The sequence below is a fragment of the Mytilus galloprovincialis genome, chromosome 2, assembly GCF_965363235.1.
Source record: "Mytilus galloprovincialis chromosome 2, xbMytGall1.hap1.1, whole genome shotgun sequence".
In the NCBI taxonomy this organism is placed as follows: Eukaryota; Metazoa; Mollusca; class Bivalvia; order Mytilida; family Mytilidae; genus Mytilus; species Mytilus galloprovincialis.
The window spans coordinates 43,074,548-43,096,354 of NC_134839.1; the positions used below are offsets into that span (position 1 = coordinate 43,074,548).

Consider the following 21,807-nt stretch of genomic DNA (forward strand, 5'->3'; position numbering starts at 1 on the left):
TTACACATATTTTACTGAATATGAAATGTTTTAATTCACATAATGTCTGATTCTTATAAATATAGAATACTTTTAGAAAGAATAACTATATGAAAGCTTAGTTTGGACAATTTAATAGCAATTCTAAATAAACAGTTCCCCTTCAGCATGAAAATGAATATAATATAACTATACAAACTGATAAACTAATTTTGTCACAACATCATTAAAGTGGAGTTAAAGTCTTATAGGATTGTAAGTATGTTTTATTTTATCACCTTGCACTTTCATGACTTGGCTGTGGTTTTCTACAGCAGTTGGTTCAAATTTCTGACCAGTTGAACAATTTGATTTTATAAAACAAATTGCAATTTGGTCAAAATTTTGAATGAGTTGCAATTGGTGGAGAGCAACACTAACAGTCAACTCACTGTAAAAGAGTAGTTATTGTTGCAAACTCCATTAGAAATTTGAATCGATATCAGTTTTGGAAAAAGGGAAACGGGGATGTTAAAAAAGGGGGGGGGGGTTAAATTTTTCTCATTTCAGATTTCATAAATAAAAAGAAAATTTCTTCAAACATTTTTTTGAGAGGATTAATATTCAACAGCATAGTGAATTGCTCAAAGGCAAAAAAAAACTTTTAAGTTCATTAGACCACATTCATTCTGTGTCAGAAACCTATGCTGTGTCAACTATTTAATTTTAGATTTAAAAAGTTTGAAGAAGAAATCTTTAATTGATTTGTAAAATCTTGACATTTGTTTTGTGTAAAAAAAAAACATGTATTGTCAAAAATTTGATCACAATCCAAATTCAGAGCTGTATCACGCTTGAATGTTTTGTCCATACTTGCCCCAACTGTTCAGGGTTCGACCTCTGCAGTCGTATAAAGCTGCGCCCTGCGGAGCACCTGGTTGTGAGATGTATTTCTATTTGTCATTTCGGAGGTCTTTAAGCTGACTATGCGATATGTGCTTTGCTCATTGTTGAAGGCCATTCGGTGACCTATAGTTGTTAATTTCTGTGTCATTTTGGTCTCTTGTGGAGAGTTGTCGCATATTGAAATATACTACATTTTCTAATTTTTGTATTCAAACATTGAAAACAAGGTTACAGAATGATGAAATTGCGCCAATCTAGTATGTAGATGCTACATCTCATCTACTGAACATTCATTCAGACTTTGTATGCTCTTGTGTGTTTAATTAAGTGAAATTTATTACTGTATAAGTGCTCTGCTTTAATGTCAATTTAGTGTACTTTTGGTTCTTTATTTCAATAAGTATGTAGCTATAGTGTAACTCAAAATTTAGTGCTTTATTTCAAAGAAAAATTACTACATATGTACAATTTAGTTAACTTTATATTTCAATTGATATCATTTACAAATGTACTTTTATATACATATATTGATGTTATTTCACCTAAATAATTTCAAATACTTGTGAATAACATTGAGCCTATAAATTCATTTGGTGTTTTTGAAAATTATTTACTAAAAATTTGCTTTAATAAATTTATATATAAAATATTGAAATATTGACTGATTATAAAATATTGTAATAAAATTTATATTCTTTTTCTTTATTTTCCACAAGAATTACCTGGATTTACCTTAAATAATTAGTTAAGTGTTGTTACAATATAATCCTACATAATCTGATTGTTTACATACAAATTCTGGGATCTCCTACATAAAATTTTACTATTTTACCTATAAAATTCAAAATGTAGGAATAACCAGAATAAACCCCTACCAACCCTCTACAGCTCAGTAGACCACTTTCGAGTTGGTCCTTCACCAGTATAAAGTCATCAATTATGTGTGCCTTTATGATGTCATTTACCAGATAGAGGGGATTGCTTGGATCCCTGCACTATTAATGTTCATCAAGCATATTAGTGATCGTCATTGTGCAGGATAATCTAGTAATAATGTTTGTTCTGTATGTACTTAATACCAATTCCATAATAATATCAAGGCCGATTGTCAATTTTGAGAAATTCAATTTACCAAATCATTCATGCAATAAAGAATCATAGTTTTCCAACTAATCGCTCAACATTGGAACGGAAGTGGTGATGCCTCTAAACGCACCAATGATGTTTACTAAAGTTTTTGACGGAAATGCATTGAATTTGAAAGTTGTCTATTGGGTTTGCTTTATCCAACGTGTGTAAAACTTTATAAAAAAAAAGAAAAAAAGAAACAGGTAAAATGTAGCACCTGAAACAATGACATTTCAATAATAGAATACAATTTCTCAATTGGTCTATTGAATTAATTTATAAATTTTAATGTTTATTTGCTTAAAATGTTGTATATTTAGGAAACCTATGCCTGTGGACAATGAGATACTTAGGAGCATGAAAGTGCAACATAATGTTGGCTATGCTAAATTGCCACAGGGAAGTGGAATAGGTATCAATCAAATTCCATACAAAATTGGTAATGATAAAAAGGGGTCCAAGAAAGGGAAAGCTGTTCCTGAATCTCCAATAGGTAGAGGTAAGTGTAATGATTTGTTATGATTGAGTTTGTTTTAAGAACTTGGCAAAAGAAATACTAGGCATCTGTTCCACCATCCCTCCCTCTGTCATGATTTGTAAAGGTTCTCATGTACACAGGTCTTTTAGTGTAGCGGGTAGGGCATTATTAGTTATCTTGGTGAAATCAGGGGTGTAAAATTCTGTACACCCCTGATTACACCAAGATAATGAATTTATTTCTTAGGAACAATTCCTTTACTCATTTTTAAACCAGGATGTAATTTGAAAATTGGTAATGAAAATTTCCAGTTTAACTGCGATGTTGCTGCCTGTTGTCAAATTTATACTTTTTTTAGCTCACCTGGCCCGAAGGGCCAAGTGAGCTTTTCCCATCACTTGGCGTCCGTCGTCCGGCGTTAACTTTTACAAAAATCTTCTCCTCTGAAACTACTGGGCCAAATTTAACCAAACTTGGCCATAATCATCATTGAGGTATTTAGTTAAAAAAATGTGTCGGATGCCCCGCCCAACCAACCAAGATGGCCGCCATGGCTAAAAATAGAACATAGGGGTAAAATGCAGTTTTTGGCTTATAACTCAAAAACCAAAGCATTTAGAGCAAATCTGACATGGGGTAAAATTGTTGATCAGGTCACGATCTGTCTGCCCTGGAATTTTCAGATGAATAGGATAATCGGTTGTTAGGTTGCTGCCCCTGAATTGGTAGTTTTGAGGAAATTTTGCTGTTTTTTTGTTATTATCTTGAATATTATTATAGATAGAGATAAACTGTAAACAGCAATAATGTACAGCAAAGTAAGAACTAAAAATAAGTCAGTATGACCAAAATAGTCAATTGACCCCCTAAGGAGTTATTGCCCTTCATAGTCAATTTTTAACAATTTTCTTAAAATTTGAAGATTTTCAATAACATTTTCCACAGAAAGTACTGTTATAGATAGAGATAATTGTAAGCAGCAAGAATGTTTAGTAAAGTAAGATCTACAAACACATCACCATCACCAAAACACAATTTTGTCATGAATCCATCTGTGTCCATTGTTTAATATTCACATAGACCAAGGTGAGCGACACAGGCTCTTTAGAGCCTCTAGTTCTTTATTCTGGGGAAAATTCAGAAAAATTTTGTGTTCTTTTGAATTTTCGGGTAAAAAAAAAATTATTAAAAAAATAAAATTTAATATTTATCATTTTTATTATTTTTGTCCTCAAATCTATCTATTTTTTATTTTTGACATATTTTTTTTTTTTTGACATTTTTTTTTTTTTAATTTCGGCAAGAAACATGAGAAAAATAAATTAATTTTTTTTGGCAAAATTTTATTTATCCCGGGGTGAACAAGGGTGGGGTGTTATTTACACCAGGGTAATTAACCAATCAGATTGCAGGATATTTGCTGCATAAGAAATAATAAGTTTTACCCTTGTCTGTCTCTATGTCCATACATCCTGAAATTGGTGTCTGGTCTCTTTAACTGAATGTTATGAAATTTATACACAATGTTTATTACTACAAAACACAGATCAAGTCTGAATTTGTTTGGTGTCACTTTTACGTTTCTATTGTTATCCCCCTTTACAAATGGAATATTTGCTGAATTTTTATTTTCCATTATTTTACTTAACCAAATGTTATAAAACTTATATTACCACGCACACCAATACAAATCAAATTTGAATTTTGGTGGGGGTCTGACTTTTGCCATTCTTGAATTATGCTACTTTACAAATGGAAAAAAAAGTATGTTTTTTAGTTATGTCCCTTTATAATGTTATATATAAGCAGGGACATCATCTGTGTCCCAGTGACACTTTCCCAATTTATTTTAAAAAGTTATGCCTCTATTATATAATTATATGGAAAATTGCATTGTTAACACTTTAGTGTAAAATTTTTGCCAGAATTTTATTAGACTTAAAAGCACATCATAGGTTTATATCAGCAATGTCTTTGACACATGAAAATAAGTGCTGATCAAATAATATAAACTATTTATGCCTGTTGGAATGATATTATTACAGAATCATTGCTTTGAAGCGTTCATTTCTCTAAGTAAATTTCTAAATTGTTTTAAAGAACAAATAAAAGTCATTGCCCTTGGATAGATAAAATATGTGCTAATAATAGCAGCTATGTGGGGACATTGGAACTCTGTTCTTTTAGAATTATTAGAATAAAGAGTTTTCGCTATACTGCTTGATAGGTAATCTTAGTTATCCTAGTGGCCTAGTTGGTTTGCATTTATATAATAATGTATTTAGCAAATACAGAACTGTTTCCTTGTATTGATTGTTTGTATTTCCACAAATTATAGATTTGAAAGATTGTATGAACGCAGTTGAAAAATTTATATTAGGCAAAAATCCAGAATTTTAATTATTGTAATTGCTGTTTCTGTTTTAGGTATGAATGTTTTTTCTGAGGTGCTTTCTGAGTGTCATCGTCTTAATCTTTTACATGATTTCCAAAATCAATATAGAATCAGTTGAGCGACACAGTCTCTTAGTAGCCTCTAGTTTATTATCAGGATCCTGTTTAGGGGTTCAGATTTCCAAATACCATTTTTCATGCAGGAAAATCTGGTTTGTCGTCAATTTGACAGCCTCTTGTTACAATATAGACTTGTCAGAGTTGTCAAAAGCATTGAAATTTAATACTCAATTTTGAACAATGACAGTTAACTTAACCCTCGCAAAAAAGTTTTTGTTATTAGAAAGAGTGACTGTTATTATGTTGCATAATATCACTTTTATGTATTACCCTATTTTATTAAAATCTTGATGACTTCCTAATTTCAAGTCAATTTCTTTATAACATTTCTAAGATGGATCTACTTAATCACGTAATCACCTAAGATGCCAATTTTCATTTATATTTCAAAAATTTATATTTTTAATTGATAAGCCTATATTATCATATTTATTAATGAAAAGAATGCTGAATTTATCATTTCTGCCTTAAGTTTCAAAGAAAACCAAACTTCAATCATTTTGAATGGGTACATTGATCCTTGTATATTTACTAGTAGGGTTCTGTATTCCATGAACTCATTCTTCTTTTATTTATGTATGATATAAATATTAATTTTGAAATGAAGCAAGAAAAAAAAATTCTCTCCAAAAAATTTGTATTTTACTGTGCATGTATGTGTATAAAGATAATATTCAAAAGTGCAATAGTTAGGCAAAACTCATCTCATTATCTCTTATTATTTTCAGGTGAAGATCCATTTGTAGTTGTTCCCAAGAGATACCAAAAAGTAGATCTGAAATACTCCAAGCTAGGATTAGAAGACTTTGACTTCAGACATTACAATAAAACACACTTTGCTGGCTTAGAAACTGGTATCCCTAATGCTTACTGTAATTGTATGTTGCAGGTATACAAAGTTTGATCAATTATTGTTACATAGTTTACAAGTGTGGTCCAATTTTTATACGACCGCGGTCGTATATTGGTATCACGTCGTAGTCAGCGTCAACCAAAGACAGATGGTTTCCGGATAATAACTTTAGTATAAGTAAATAGAAATCAATAAAATTTTAACACAGTGTTTATAACCACAAAAGGAAGCTTGGGGTTGATTTTGGGGGTTATGGTCCCTAAAGTTTAGGAATTAGGGGCCCAAAAGTCCCAAAACAAGCATTTATATAGTGTCAGGACAATAAGTTGTGTATAAGTATTTCAATTGTTCTGAAATTGTACCACCATGTTTAATACCATAAGTAGAAGGTTGTGATATATTTTAAGGGTTATGGGACAAACAGTCTAGGATTAAGGGTCCAAAAACAAACATTTTTGTAGTTTCAAGACAATAAATTGGAGTTATCTTTCTTTGTCCAGAATGATTGTTGAATCGCCTAAAACCAATGCTTTAGGTAATATTCTTTGAAAATTGGAGTTATCTTTCTTTGTCCAGAATAGTAGTTGAATCAACTTAAATCAATGCTATATACAATATACAATGCAATATTCACTTTTACTACCAACTAATAAATGAAAACAACCTTTACCATTCACTTTGATTACCATTCTAGGGTTATGCCCCTTTACAAATGAAAAAATTGGAAGATTTTTTTCGTTTCTATTTTCTTAACTTAAGTTTGTCTCAACTAAATTTAATGAAATGTGTACCTATATAATGCTTATTACCTGTAAACTCAGTTCAAGTTCAATTATTGGCAGCTTCACTTTTACAGTTCTTGAGTTATGTCCCTTTATAACGTTACATGCTAGCGGGGGGCATCATCTGTGTCCCTTTAGACACATTCCCAATTTATTATACCCCACGCAACGAAGTTGCGGAGGGTATAATGTTTTTGACCCATCCGTCTGTCCGTCCGTCCGTCTGTCCGTCAGTCCTGTTTCTTGTCATCGCAACTCCTCTCAAACCACACAACAGAATTTCACGAAACCTTTTCAGATAATAAGGACATACTATGTAGTTGTGCATATCAACGGGAAATTGCGATTCAATTTTTTTTCTAGGAGTTACGCCCCTTTGAACTTATTTACTTTAATGTATTACTGCATCAGTTTGTCATCGCAACTCCTCTCAAACCACACAACATAATTTCACGAAACCTTTTCAGATAATATGGACATACTATGTAGTTGTGCATATCGACGGGAAATTGCGATTCAATTTTTTTTCTAGGAGTTACGCCCCTTTGAACTTATTTACTTTAATGTACTACTGCAACAGTTTGTCATCGCAACTCCTCTCAAACCACACAACAGAATTTCACGAAACCTTTTCAGATAATAAGGACATACTATGTAGTTGTGCATATCAACGGGAAATTGCGATACAAATTTTTTTCTAGGAGTTACGCCCCTTTGAACTTATTTACTTTAATGTATTACTGCAACAGTTTGTCATAGCAACTCCTCTCAAACCACACAACAGAATTTCACGAAACCTTTTCAGATAATAAGGACATACTATGTAGTTGTGCATATCGACGGGAAATTGCGATTCAATTTTTTTTCTAGGAGTTATGCCCCTTTGAACTTATTTACTTTAATGTACTACTGCAACAGTTTGTCATCGCAACTCCTCTCAAACCACACAACAGAATTTCATGAAACTTTATAGATAATAAGGACATACTATGTAGATGTGCATATCAACAGGACATTACGGTTCAATTTTTTTCTAGGAGTTATGCCCCTTTGAACTGTTTTGCTTCAATGTACTTCTGCAACAGTTTGTCATCTCAACTCCTCTGAAAACACACAACAGAATTTCATGAAATTTTGTAGATAATAAGGACATACTATGTATATTGACAGGAAATTATTATTCAATATTTTTTCTTATACTTATTTAATTTCTCCAATGACAATGTGGGGACGTGGGGTATGTGAGCGTGCTCACTAAGGTTCTTTAATTTTTTTAATTTTTATTTTGCGGTCGTTTATTGGTATGACATTGGCGTCGTCGTCGTCCGAAGACATTTGGTTTTCGCACTCTAACTTTAGTAAAGGTAAATAGAAATCTATGAAATTTAAACACAAGGTTTATGACCATTAAAGGAAGGTAGGGATTGATTTTGGGTGTTTTGGTCCCAACAGTTTAGGAATTAGGGGCCAAAAAGGGCCCAAATAAGCATTTTTCTTGGTTTTAGCACAATAACTAAAGTATAAGTAACAGAAATCTATGAAATTTTAACATAAGGTCTATGACCACAAAAGGAAGGTTTGGATTGATTTTGGGAGTTTAAGTCCCAACAGTTTAGGAATTAGGGGCCAAAAGGGGCCAAAATTAAACTTTGTTTGATTTCATCAAAAAATGAATTATTGCTGTTCTTTGATATGCCAAATCTAACCGTGTATTTAGATTCATAATTTTTGGTCCTGTTTTCAAATTGGTCTACATTAAGGTCCAAAGGGTCCAAAATTAAACTTAGCTTGATTTTTACAAAAATTGAATTCTTGGGATTCTTTGATATGCTGAATCTAAACATGTACTAGAAAATTTCAATTGCACAGTATTCCGCAATAGCAAGAAATCTTCAATTGCACAGTATTGTGCAATAGCAAGAAATTTTCATTGCACAGTATTGCGCAATAGCAAAAAATCTTCAATTGCACAGTATTGTGCAATAGCAAGAAATCTTCAATTGCACAGTATTGCACAATAGCAATAAATATCTTTCAGTCAGTTTAATTGAAGTCTGGAGCTGGCATGTCAGTTAACTGCTAGTAGTCTGTTGTTATTTATGTATTATTGTCATTTTGTTTATTTTCGTTGGTTACATCTTCTGACATCAGACTCGGATTTCTCTTGAACTGAATTTTTATGTGCGTATTGTTATGCGTTTACTTTACTACATTGGTTAGAGGTATAGGGGGAGGGTTGAGATCTCACAAACATGTTTAACCCCGCCACATTTTTGCGCCTGTCCCAAGTCAGGAGCCTCTGGTCTTTGTTAGTCTTGTATTATTTTAATTTTAGTTTCTTGTGTACAATTTGGAAATTAGAATGGCGTTCATTATCACTGGACTAGTATATATTTGTTTAGGGGCCAGCTGAAGGACGCCTCCGGGTGCGGGAATTTCTCGCTACATTGGAGACCTGTTGGTGATCCTTTGCTGTTGTTTTTTATTTGGTCGGGTTGTTGTCTCTTTGACACATTCCCCATTTCCATTCTCAATTTTATCTAATTGCACAATAGCAAGAAATTTTCAATTGCACAGTTTTGTGCAATAGCAAGAAATGTTCAATTGCACAGTATTATCCCGTTTTCAAATTGGTCTACATTAAGGTCCAAAGGGTCAAAAATTAAACTTTGTTTGATTTCAACAAAAATTGAATATATGGGGTTCTTCAATATGCTGAATCTAACCATGTATTTATATTTTTAATATTTGGGCCCGGTTATCAAATTGGTCCACATTGAGGTTTAAAGGGTCTAAAATTGAACAATATTTGATTTCATCAAAAATTGAATTCTTGGGGTTCTATGATATATTTAGATTTTCTATGATGTATTTAGATTTTCTATGATGTATTTAGATTTTGGATATTGGACCATAAAGGTAATTGTCCAATTTAAATTTTTTAAGTTTACCGGTAAGTTCTTTGACCACATTCATTCCGTGTCTGAAACCTATGTCGTGTCAACTATTTAATCACAATCCAAATTCAAGCTTAAATGTTGTTTCCATACTTGCCCCAACTGTTCAGGGTTTGACCTCTGGGGTCATATAAAGCTGCCCCCTGTGGAGCATCTGGTTCTAGTTTCCAGACAATAACTTGTGGAATGGTGTATGGATATTTCTAAAATTGTACCACAAGTTTTTGGTTGAGGTAGTTTTTGATGCAGTTGAAGTCCAATCAACTTGAAACTTAGTACAAATAATCCCTATGATATGATCTTTCTAATTTGAATGCCAAATTAGAGTTTTTACCACATTTTCAAGGTCAACTGAACATAGAAAATGATGGTGCGGATGGGGCATCCGTGTACTAGGGACACATTCCTGTTTTCAATAAACTCAATGAAAACATGCATAAATATGCATGCATCTTCTTAGACATTGAATCTTTAAAAAAGTATTAATATTTTAAAGTAACTTAAAAGCTGGTAATCAACCTCTGGAAACAAATAGTGAAGTGGTTGGGGAAAGAGGAAACAGTGTAATGCTATCTCATGTATCTAAGGGTTAATCTGAACTTATTATTTATTTATTATTTATAATGTAGTGTGTATGTCATACCTATGATACCTGTTATCAAACCTTAATGCTAAGGCTTTCAAAAGAAATTTAAATCAGGATCAGTAGAGCAAAATAGATATTTTAATGTGCATGATGTGAGCACCCTTGTTAATCTTATAATCTATATTTCAATAGACAATTAAGGTGAGTTATACTAGAGAAGACAACACAAAAAAGTCCATTTTGTGACTGGACAGGGACAGAATAGAAATAAACTTAGTACATGTGTGACTTAATGTAATTATATCTATTAAACAAAAATGAAAATGGTCATGTATTTATTTTACAGGTTTTGTACTATATCGAGCCATTGCGAGTTGCCTTGTTGAATCATTTGTGCAAGAAGGAATTCTGCCTTTCTTGTGAGTTGGGATTTTTGTTCCATATGTTAGATTCGCAAAAAGGCCAGACATGCCAAGCAACAAATTTTCTACGAGCCTTCCGTACCATACCAGAAGCATCAGCTTTAGGACTTGTTTTGTCAGAAAACGAGGAAAATGAAAGTCGCATTAACTTGCTTCGGCTGATTCAGAGCTGGTCTCGGTTTATATTTCATCAAGTTCATAGTGTAAGTAAAAATATGTCAAAAAATTAAGATTTTGAAATAATATGCAAAATTAATCAGTGTACAGTGATATTGTTTCCCCTAGAAAAATTATCAATTACTAAAAAAAAAAGGCCATAAATTAAATTCCTCTCAATTAAGTTTAAAGTCATAAGAAACGAGTGACCGGTGAAAAATAATGTTCTTCCAATTCTTGAACCAATGCATACAAACATCATAAACTTAGTCTTCTGTGCTCGAATTTATCATTTTTTTCGTGTAAATTTCGTAAAATTGTCAATTTTTTTTTCAATCGGTCAGTGTTGTTGTGAAAATATGGCAGGTAATTAAAGTTCGTGTTTTGAAGCCGAAGTTTAACGATTGTCACCTGTTTGTAAACAATTGACGAAAAATAAACAAAAAGCATGGAAATTGAGCACGTGTTTAACATGTAAATTCAGATAATAGTTTATTTTAAGGACATCCATGCGTATTGTGGTCACCGCATTTTTACGAGATGGGTCACACTGAGGTCACCTTGCATACGAAAAATATGTCCGGGGAATTGCTTGCTGGAAGGAAGCTATTCAAATAAAGTAAACTTCTTCTAAATATGAATAAATTAAAGAATTTTCTTCAGAAAAAAAAGTATATGCACATAAGTTTTATAATGAAAACTATCCATTTAGTTATAAAAATCATATGCATTATTTTTTTTTAATTTGAGGTTTCTTATGACTTTAACATTTTTCCCAAACAGTGATGACATTGATTGTAATGTATGTAAATTTCCTTCTCATGTTATTATTTTGATGTTATGAAAGCGCTTTGAGCTTGGGTTTCTGATCAGAATCATCACAGTGTTTGAAACACATGTGGTTTTTGTTGAGTCTGTGACTTTTGTAAATATAAATTTTGTATATTTCATCAAAAATTGAATACTTGGGGTTCTTTGATATGCCAAATCAAACTGTGTATGTAGATTCTTAATTTTTAGTCCCGTTTTCAAATTAGTCTACATTAAAGTCCAAAGGGTCCAAAATTAAACTAAGTTTGATTTTAACAAAAATTGAATTCTTGGGCTTTTTTGATATGCTGAATCTAAACATGTACTTAGAGTTTTGATTATGGGCCCAGTTTTCAAGTTTGTTCAAATCAGGATCCAAAATTATATTAAGTATTGTGCAATAGCAAGAAATTTTCAACTGCATAGTATTCAGCAATAGCAAGAAATCTTCAATTGCACAGTATTGTGCAATAGCAAGAAATTTTCAATTGCGCAGTATTGTGCAATAGCAAGAAATCTTCAATTGCACAGTATTGTGCAATAGCAAGAAATTTTCAATTGCACAGTATTGTGCAATAGCAAATATTTTCAATTGCACAGTATTGTGCAATAACAAGAAATATCTAATTGCACAATATTGTGCAATAGCAAGACATTTTCAATTGATTGGAGTTATCTTTCTTTGTCCAGAATAGTAGTTGAATCAACTTAAATCATTGTTTTATACAATAAACAATGTATATTCACTTTTACTAACAACTGATAAATTAAAACAATCTTTACCATTCAGTGATAACAAGCACCTTTTGTTACATTTTAATATTTTATGATGTATTTAAATGAGTAGTTATTGTTGCAAACTCCATAAGAAATTTGAATTGAGATCAGTTTGGGAAAAAGGGAAAGGGAGGGGTGTGTGAGAAAAAAAAATGGGGGGTGGGGGGGTTAAATTTTTCTCATTTCAGATTTCATAAATAAAAAGAAAATTTCTTCAAACATTTTTTTGAGAGGATTAATATTCAACAGCATAGTGAATTGCTCAAAGGCAAACAAAATATTTTAAGTTCATTAGACCACATTCATTCTGTGTCCGAAACCTATGCTGTGTCAACTATTTTATCACAATTCAAGTTTAGAGCTGAATCCAGCTTGAATGTTGTGTCCATACTTGCCCCAATTGTTCAGGGTTCAACCTCTGCGGTCGTATAAAGCTGCGCCCTGCGGAGCATCTGGTTAAAAATATATACGGACGGATCTAAAGATCCAAATTCTAATTTGGAATACCTGAAATAGGAATAAAAAAAAAGGTTTCAAACTGCCTAAGAATATGTCAATTTTCACTTGTGAGCTTATGGCAATATTTCTGTCTCTTATATGGTTAGAAGAATTTAAACCATATGATGTTATTGTGTTTGTTGACTCTTTATCAGCTCTGCAAGCCTTAAAGAGTAATTTATTTAAGGTAAAAAATTATTTATTGTACGACATTATATTTTTATACAACCAGTTAGTCAAACTAGGTAGTAACGTAATATTTGAGTGGATCCCAAGCCACGTCGGAATTTTAGGAAACGAAATTGCAGACCAGACTGCCAAAGTGGCTCTTAATAAAGATACAATAGATTGTCATATTCCCCTTTATAAAGAAGACATCAAATGTTTAACAAAAAACATTTTAAAACAAATTTGGCAAAAACAGTGGTCAGTTAACCCAAAGGGAAGATTACTACACTCCTTCCAAAATAATGTATCATTTAAGATTACTATTCCACAAATGAATAGAGAAAATGAACGAATAATTTACAGATTACGATCTGGCTCTATTAATGTCGATAAATATCTTCACAAAATAGGGAAAAGCCCAAGTGAAATTTGTGAAAACTGCAAAGTCACAGACGATGTTGTACACTTTCTATTAGTCTGCTCAAAATATGATGCCCAACGTAAACAAATGTTTGATACGCTTAAAAATAATAGAGTCGTAGATCTCTCATTGAAACACCTGCTATCCAGTTACACACACACCTTTAGTCCCGTGCATAACTATCTACGGGAAAATAATATACTTATAAGAAAATAGAAAGACTCTCAACTACATGTATAAGTGTCATTTAGCTTTAGTTTAGAGATTATAAAACAAATAATTATGTATTTGGAACTAGTGTATATGAATTATTTCTCAGATGGTCCCTAAGTTAATTATTTCATAAAGTCAGTATACAACCAGCAAGATTAAAGATTTATATGAAAAACTCACCCAAATATGAAATAATTTCCTTTTTAAATATATATATAATAATCACAAGCAAGTCACAAGTGCAATGCACACTTCACCTTTGTGTCAGTCCATTGAGCGTAATCAAACACTTTTTCTACCTGTGTGATACATCAGTTAATCATTTACCTTTCAAACACCTGTACTAATTGACCATGAAATGCACGCATTTAATTTTAACAAGTATCAACATTCAATTTTAACACTCTGATCTATTGAAGATTAGTATACTAGATAAGTTAACAGTACATATTAAGGGATAATACAACATCACTTTAAGATTCTCTATAATAAAAAATTGCAGTCATATCTTTTTAAGACAACAAAGACAACACATTATGCTCAGATATTTTACAATAGAAACATTTGCTTTTCTTTTGATGAAAGTGCCACTAACATTTATCTTAATTATTTAATGTTATATGTTTAAAGACTAACGGAAAATACAATATATCTTCTCCGGTTTTCATAAACTGACAACTATAGTCATATTCATATTGATAGAAAATAAGAAAAATAAACAAACACAATCACTACGCTCATACATTATTAGAATAGTAACAAGAGTTAAGGATGTTTGCCGCTCAATTTCAAAATAAATAACTTTTCATAAAACTAGTATGTATTGATAGGGAATAAATTGAGGAATCCAAAAAAGCAAAAAAAAATTAGGGGTCAATGTGCTTATTTTAGAGATATTAGCCATTGTAATTTTGGCGGGAAAATGTTCTCTCTTGATTTTTCATAGCTTTATCATTGACCAGTTAAAGTTCTCAAATACTATTAAAAAATAAATAAAATTTTATAAGACTTTTACAAATGACTTATAATTATACACGTAAAAGATTTATAAAAAGAAAAATGGGGGTTCATGGGCAAAATATTTTTAAGGCATTCAAATGGTTAAAACCATAGGATTCCGAAAATCTGACAAAAATTCCAAAACATGACAAGCCGACATCCTTAAATCCTTTTCTATAACAATAAAATGATAAAATTTAAAATTTGTACTAGAGAATGTCAGTTAGATAAACACACACAGATTATTGTATAATTATATATATGCACATCCCAGCACTTCTGTTTCGCTGACAGTCTCTGTACTCACAACAAAATCAAACAAATGTCATTGTTTTAATAATATACTGGTACAAATGTATAAATTTTTTTCATATTTTTCTATTTTTGCTCCATTTATATATTATACTAGAACACACCCGTGATATCGCGGATCCGTGACTGAATTAAAGTATATAACTATGTGTAAGCCTTATTTTAGTATTGGTTTGTCATCTGCTAAAGTCATGCCGATTATAAGATACACAGTTTTCTCTGCTTTCAAACTCTCTCTGTGTGAACCTGTCGACCTGGAACTTATCAATTATTGGTAATATTAATTATTTGGAAAGCAAAAGGTCCTAGAATGGAGTACTTTGTAATCAACAGCATTGTCCTATATCAGTTATAATAAAGTTAAATTCTTTGATTCGCTGTTTTACGTCATGTCCGCTAACAAATTGAAAACTGTACCTATAATACGCCTTATTTTTAGTATTCGTATTGTTAATTAGGAAAGTCTTACTGATTAAAATACTACAATAGGGAACAATTTGACAATGATTAAATTTAGTAGTGTCAACCCTGTGATTATGACCCGTGTATACACCAAAATCCTAAATACACAGTTTGGTGGTGCGCCTGTCAGATGCGGAATGTATAGATAAGATAATAGGTAACAGGTGAATATACTCATACCTGTCACCTGACCCGTATTCTGCGGGTGTGACCCGAGATTTTCACAATTCTGAGGGATCACCCGCCGGGTCATTGAAATAACCCGGGAATTCCGAAAATGACCCGATTTCACCCGTATTTCTTAGCCTTGAGATTGATTTCATAAGTAATTCCTTTGAAATACTGGCAAATTCGTAATTCTTCCATGAACAGGAAGTTCATCTAGCTATGTAAACTGTCAAATTAAGTGACCCATTAAGTGCATGGCTTCACTTGACAGCTTTGGTGTCAAACACACTGTTAATTAACACCAATTACCTTAGCTTTAGGTCGTAAATAAATTGCACCATTGGGTTACAAACTGAACTAGAGTTACTTCCCCTTATTTGTCACCATTCAAAATTATTCCTTATATTTACATTTTATGGGTTAAAAAGATTAAATCATAAAAATATAAAATTCAAATACATATTGAAAAATAACTTTTCATTATTTTTATACCTTTATACAATTTTTTTTAAAAAGTTGAAAATTATTTTTTACAATTATACTTCCTTTAACTGTATTACTATATTTTATCATAGTCTAATTTCCTTGTGAAAAGAAAAATATAATGGTCAAAAGGCTACATAGTCAATAGTCTCTAACATTTAACAAATGCATTTTAAAATTCTAGTGTTTGATGATTGTAGTATTTTTTCTCAAAAAGTAAAGCACATAAGACTGAGTTACACAAATTTATAAAAATCTTTACTTTAATAGTGCAATGAAATAATATTTAATAAGATTTAAAATGACTTAACAAAGTGAACATGCATTGATGTTTTGGTATCTTTGATATACATTATAAGAAAATGTACCATAAATACTGAAATTCAGCTCGAAAAAGTTTGTACGCGTTATGACCTGAGATTTGATTCTTCAATGCAGGTCATGACCTGCATTTTCATTGTCACAGGTTGACAGGTATGTATACTATTGGTATCTGTATCAGAATCGGATTCGACCCGAAACTTGTTAATTATTGGCAATATTAATTATGTGGAAAACAAAAGGGGGTGGAGTGGTGTAATTTTTAATCTACACCATTGTCCTATATTAGCTATATATAAAGTTGAATTCTTCGATTTGTTGTTTTTACCTGATGACGGCTGACAAATTGGACCTCGTTATTTTAGTATTATAGATATATATATCTAAATAGGCGATTAAGGGTTTAGGTAGGGGTGATTCCTCGTTCAATGACGGAAGTGTTTTTTCTCGTCCGGGAATGAGGAATCACTAAATACCAGTATGTCTTTGGAAATTTATTTGGAATAAATTGACGCAACTTGTCGTTATGGAAAAGGAATAACAACTACCAATCCTTACTTAAAGGATTCTTTATTTGCTACATCAATTGAGGGAGACGTCCGAACATTGGTTGCATTTAACTAGCACATGTCTTGTTACATGTTTCTAAATATACTTTTTTTTATATTATAAGTATATCACAGACGACACAAAGGTGAATAACCAGATAACATTTCTAAACAATTTTATGATACCTATCAAAAAATAATGCATTTCATTAGGGACTATCAGTTCCTTTTTTTTCATTTCCTATTACATGTATCTTCTGTTATGTGTTTTTTTTTTTGTCTCTCAACATATTTATATATTTCCGAGTAATTCAGTCAACCATGTTCGCCAAAGTTTGATATAATAACTCGCCAAAACATAATACTAAAAATAAATTAAGGACTGAAAGTATATATACATGATACTTATGTTATGTGAATTTAAGGCGCTATTACTACATAAGTAAGTCGCCTACCAAAACCAATAACAACAAGTCAAGATCTATCCAGATGCTAAATCTGAATTACTTGTTTAGGAAAAATACTTTCAGTTAAGGATAAGACTGGCATATATGACCATTTCCAGACCCTTGATCTACAGAATTCGATATTTCACAAGGAACAACTATTGAACTAAGGAAAACGAGTGTAAAGGTCCCCGTTGTAATTGGTAGCAACGTCCAGATATATGAGTTAACAATAACCCAGGGCTAAAGGTTTTGTAACGATGTGTGTTAACCAAAATTCTAAAAATATACTAAACCACATTCATTCTGTGTCAAATTTTAAATCTCAATCCATATTCAATTAATTGATCATTGTAATAGTTGTATGTTTACTTGGACCATAATTGGTAAATAAACAATAATTTAACTACAGTCACTAAAATTTGTTACATAAAAATTTCCAGTTCTATGGAATATTTGCAAGATGATAGAGTAGAAATTGGAATATTTTTGGACTTGGAACATATATATTTGCAGGAAGCAGGTAAAAAAGTATTGGTCGAAGATTCTAAGAAAGTTGAAGAGGCAGCTGCTGATGAAGCAGAGGACCAAAAGGCAGACAAAGATGACAAGCCTTCGACGGCAGAGTCCACCCCACCAAAGTCTAAAAAGAAAAAGAAGAAAAAGGGAAAAAAGAAAGGAAAAGATCAAGCAGATGATGATAAGTCTGATGGGAAGAGGGAAGATGATGAGGAAAAAGACAAAGAATCAATATCTCCAGATCAGTCTGTCAATCTTGAGGAAGAAAGGTCTTGTACTTCGTTCTTTTAATCACATTCGTAGAATCATTAAAAAAAATAGAAAACATATCTATACTATTAAACAAGAAGACCTCATTTTGTGTGTCGCTTCTCTTCCTTCCACAATAAATCAATCATCATGCCTCTGTGTCCTAAAGGTAACATGCATAGTCGCATTTGTCATCCATTCTTACGATTATTCAGATTGAGTTATTTTGGGAGAAAAACAACAAAAAAGGAGTCCGGATATGATTCCGTCATCAGACTGACTTTAAGTCATAGATAACACTTCCGGCTTGAACATTCACAAATACAACCAATCGTATGATAGATAACAAAAATGAAAAATAAAAAAGCCAATCAGAGCGTTCTCCATATCATGGTGATAGAGGACAATTATTTTTCGCGTTTATCTACATGTAAACTACGATTACTATTTTGGTATACTCTCTGTACTCTGTCTACTGTTTTCTTTGAAATGTTTACTATTTAAGTGGTCATACCAGTTGCATATATATCAAAATAAGTAAAACATATGACACAAGTACAGCCAATCGTATGACAGATAACAAAAATGAAAAATAAATAAGCCATTCAGAGCATTCTCCATATCATGGTATTTAGATCGCAATAATCACAACTATTATACTTCCTTAGAGAGGACAATTATTTTTCGCGTTTATCTACAAGTAAACTACGATTATACTACTTTAATATATAGAGACTCTCTGTATTCTGTCAGGGACTTTCTATGTTAGTATAGAAAGTCCCTGATTCTGTCTACTGTTTTCTTTGAAATGTTTACTATTTAAGGGGTCATACCACTTGCATAAATAAGTAAAACACGCTCAACTTCATCTTAAACTACCTCGACCAAAAACTTTAATCTGAAGCGGGACAGACAGACAGACGACAGACCAAATGAACCTACGCACGGATGCACAGACTAGAAAACATAATGCCCATAAATGGGGCATACAAATTTATTGTTGAACGGGAAAATAGTGATTTGGCAAAAATGAAAGTAAGGTAGAGATTAGAGGAAGGCATGACCTTTTTTGGGGCGTCATGATCGGGTGTTTAAGATCCTGATTTTGGGATTGATCCTTACGTGATCCGGGAATATATTTTTTGATTTCGGGATTACGGGATATGAAGTTTCTTTAAATTCTGGATCTCGGGATTTCATGGTTTTAAGCCCGGGATTTCGGGATCAGGACCCCTCCGACCACCCCTCACATTAGCCTTAGTTGGTCTTGGTCATTTATACAAGAGTCATATCCTACCATTGGCAGTTAATAATGCTCTCAAAAAAAAGCACTGATGGATTGTCCTAGAAGCATATTTTATTAGACTAATAATGGTCTATATATAAGCAGTTACAATTATTTCATGTTTTAAACGGTGCAAATTTTTAATTTGATTTGACTTTTACCAAAAGAAGCATTGTAGCAAAGGAGAAGATTAATTGTGGTCTGAGGCCAGAAACACGAAATAATTGAATTTAACAGAAAGGAAACAATTATCGGACTTTGGAAAAAGGGAGAGAGCTTATCATACCTTTTATGAAATTCTCCATACATAATATCTTGGACAAAAAATCATCCTACAATAGTTCACAAGCTGTACATGCCCGCGATTTCGCGGGTGTGTTCTAGTTACATTAAAAGGAAATGAAAGCTTTTGCCCACACTTTTTATACGACCGCAAATTTTGAAAAAATTTTCGTCGTATATTGCTATCACGTTGGCGTCTGCGTCGTCGTCGTCGTCGTCGTCGTCGTCGTCGTCGTCGTCCGGCGTCCGAATACTTTTAGTTTTCGCACTCTAACTTTAGTAAAAGTGAATGGAAATCTATGAAATTTTAACACAAGGTATATGACCACAAAAGGAAGGTTGGTATTGATTTTGGGAGTTTTGGTCCCAATATTTTAGGAATTAGGGGCCAAAAAGGGCCCAAATAAGCATTTTCTTGGTTTTCGCACTATAACTTTAGTTTAAGTTAATAGAAATCTATGAAATTTTGACACAAGGTTTATGACCACAAAAGAACGGTTGGGATTGATTTTGGGAGTTTTGGTCTCAACAGTTTAGGAATTAGGGGCCAAAAAAGGGCCCAAATAAGCATTATTCTTGGTTTTCGCACAATAACATTAGTTTAAGTAAATAGAAATCAATGAAATTTAAACACAATGTTAATGATTACAAAAGGAAGGTTGGTATTGATTTTGGGAGTTTAGGTCCCAACAGTTTAGGAATTAGGGGCCAAAAAGGGACCCAAATAAGCATTTTTCTTGGTTTTCGCACCATAACGTTAGTATAAGTAAATAGAAATCTATGAAATTTAAACACAAGGTTTATGACCATAAAAGAAAGGTTGGGTTTGATTTTGGGAGTTTTGGTCCCAACATAATAAGGGGCCCAAAGGGTCCAAAATTAAACTTTTGTTTGATTTCATCAAAATTGAATAATTGGGGTTCTTTGATATGCTGAATCTAACTGTCATGACTGTGTATGTAGATTCTTAACTTTTGGTCCCGTTTTCAAATTGGTCTACATTAAGGTCCAAAGGGTCCAAAATTAAACTTAGTTTGATTTTGACAAAAAATGAATCAGTTAGGTTCTTTGATATGCTGAATCTAAAAATGTACTTAGATTCTTGATTATTGGCCCAGTTTTCAAGTTGGTCCAAATCGGGGTCCAAAATTAAAATTTGTTTGATTTCATCAAAAATTGAATAAATGGGGTTCTTTGATATACCAAATCTAACTGTGTATGTAGATTCTTCATTTTTGGTCCTGTTTTCAAATTGGTCTACACTAAAGTCCAAAGGGTCCAAAATTAAACTTAGTCTGATTTTAACAAAAATTGAAATCTTGAAGTTCTTTGATATGCTGAATCCAAAAATGTACTTAGATTTTTTATTATGGGCCCAGTTTTCAAGTTGGTCCAAATCAGGATCTAAAATTATTATATTAAGTATTGTGCAATAGCAAGTCTTTTCAATTGCACAGTATTGCGCAATGGCAAGAAATATCTAATTGCACAATATTGTGAAATAGCAAATTTTTTTTTAATTAGAGTTATCTTTCTTTGTCCAGAATAGTAAGCAAGAAATATCTAATTGCAAAATATTGTGCAATAGCAAGATTTTTTTTTAATTGGAGTTATCTTTCTTTGTCCAGAATCAACTTAAATCTTTGTTATATACAATATACAATGTATATTCACTTTTTACTACCAACTGATAAATTAAAATAATCTTTACCATTCAGTGATAACAAGCAGTTTTTTTACATCTTAATATTTAATGATGTATTTAAATGAGTAGTTATTGTTGCAAACTCCATTAGAAATTTTAATTGAGATTAGTTTTGGAATAAGGGAAAGGGGGATGTGATTAAAAAAATTGGGTTCAATTTTTCTCATTTGAAATTTCATAAATAAAAAAGAAAATTTCTTCAAACATTTTTTTGAGAGGATTAATATTCAACAGCATAGTGAATTGCTCTAAGAGAAACAAAAATTTTAAGTTCATTAGAACACATTCATTCTGTGTCAGAAACCTATGCTGTGTCAACTATTTAATCACAATCCAAATTTAGAGCTGAATCCAGCTTGAATGTTGTGTCCATACTTGCCCTAACCGTTCAGGGTTCAACC

General features: G+C 32.0%; 1 protein-coding gene across 3 annotated transcripts in view; it reads left to right on the plus strand.

Annotated features, from left to right (window-relative positions):
* LOC143063636 (PAN2-PAN3 deadenylation complex catalytic subunit PAN2-like) overlaps nucleotides 1-21,807 on the plus strand; it is a 295,154-nt gene that overhangs the window by 166,763 nt on the left and 106,584 nt on the right. For all 3 annotated transcript variants that reach the window (XM_076235882.1, XM_076235883.1, XM_076235885.1), the window contains 4 exons: nucleotides 2,313-2,491; nucleotides 5,713-5,873; nucleotides 10,509-10,787; nucleotides 17,883-18,154. In XM_076235882.1, the coding sequence (XP_076091997.1) occupies nucleotides 2,313-2,491; nucleotides 5,713-5,873; nucleotides 10,509-10,787; nucleotides 17,883-18,154 (891 nt within the window). The remainder of the gene's footprint in view (nucleotides 1-2,312; nucleotides 2,492-5,712; nucleotides 5,874-10,508; nucleotides 10,788-17,882; nucleotides 18,155-21,807) is intronic.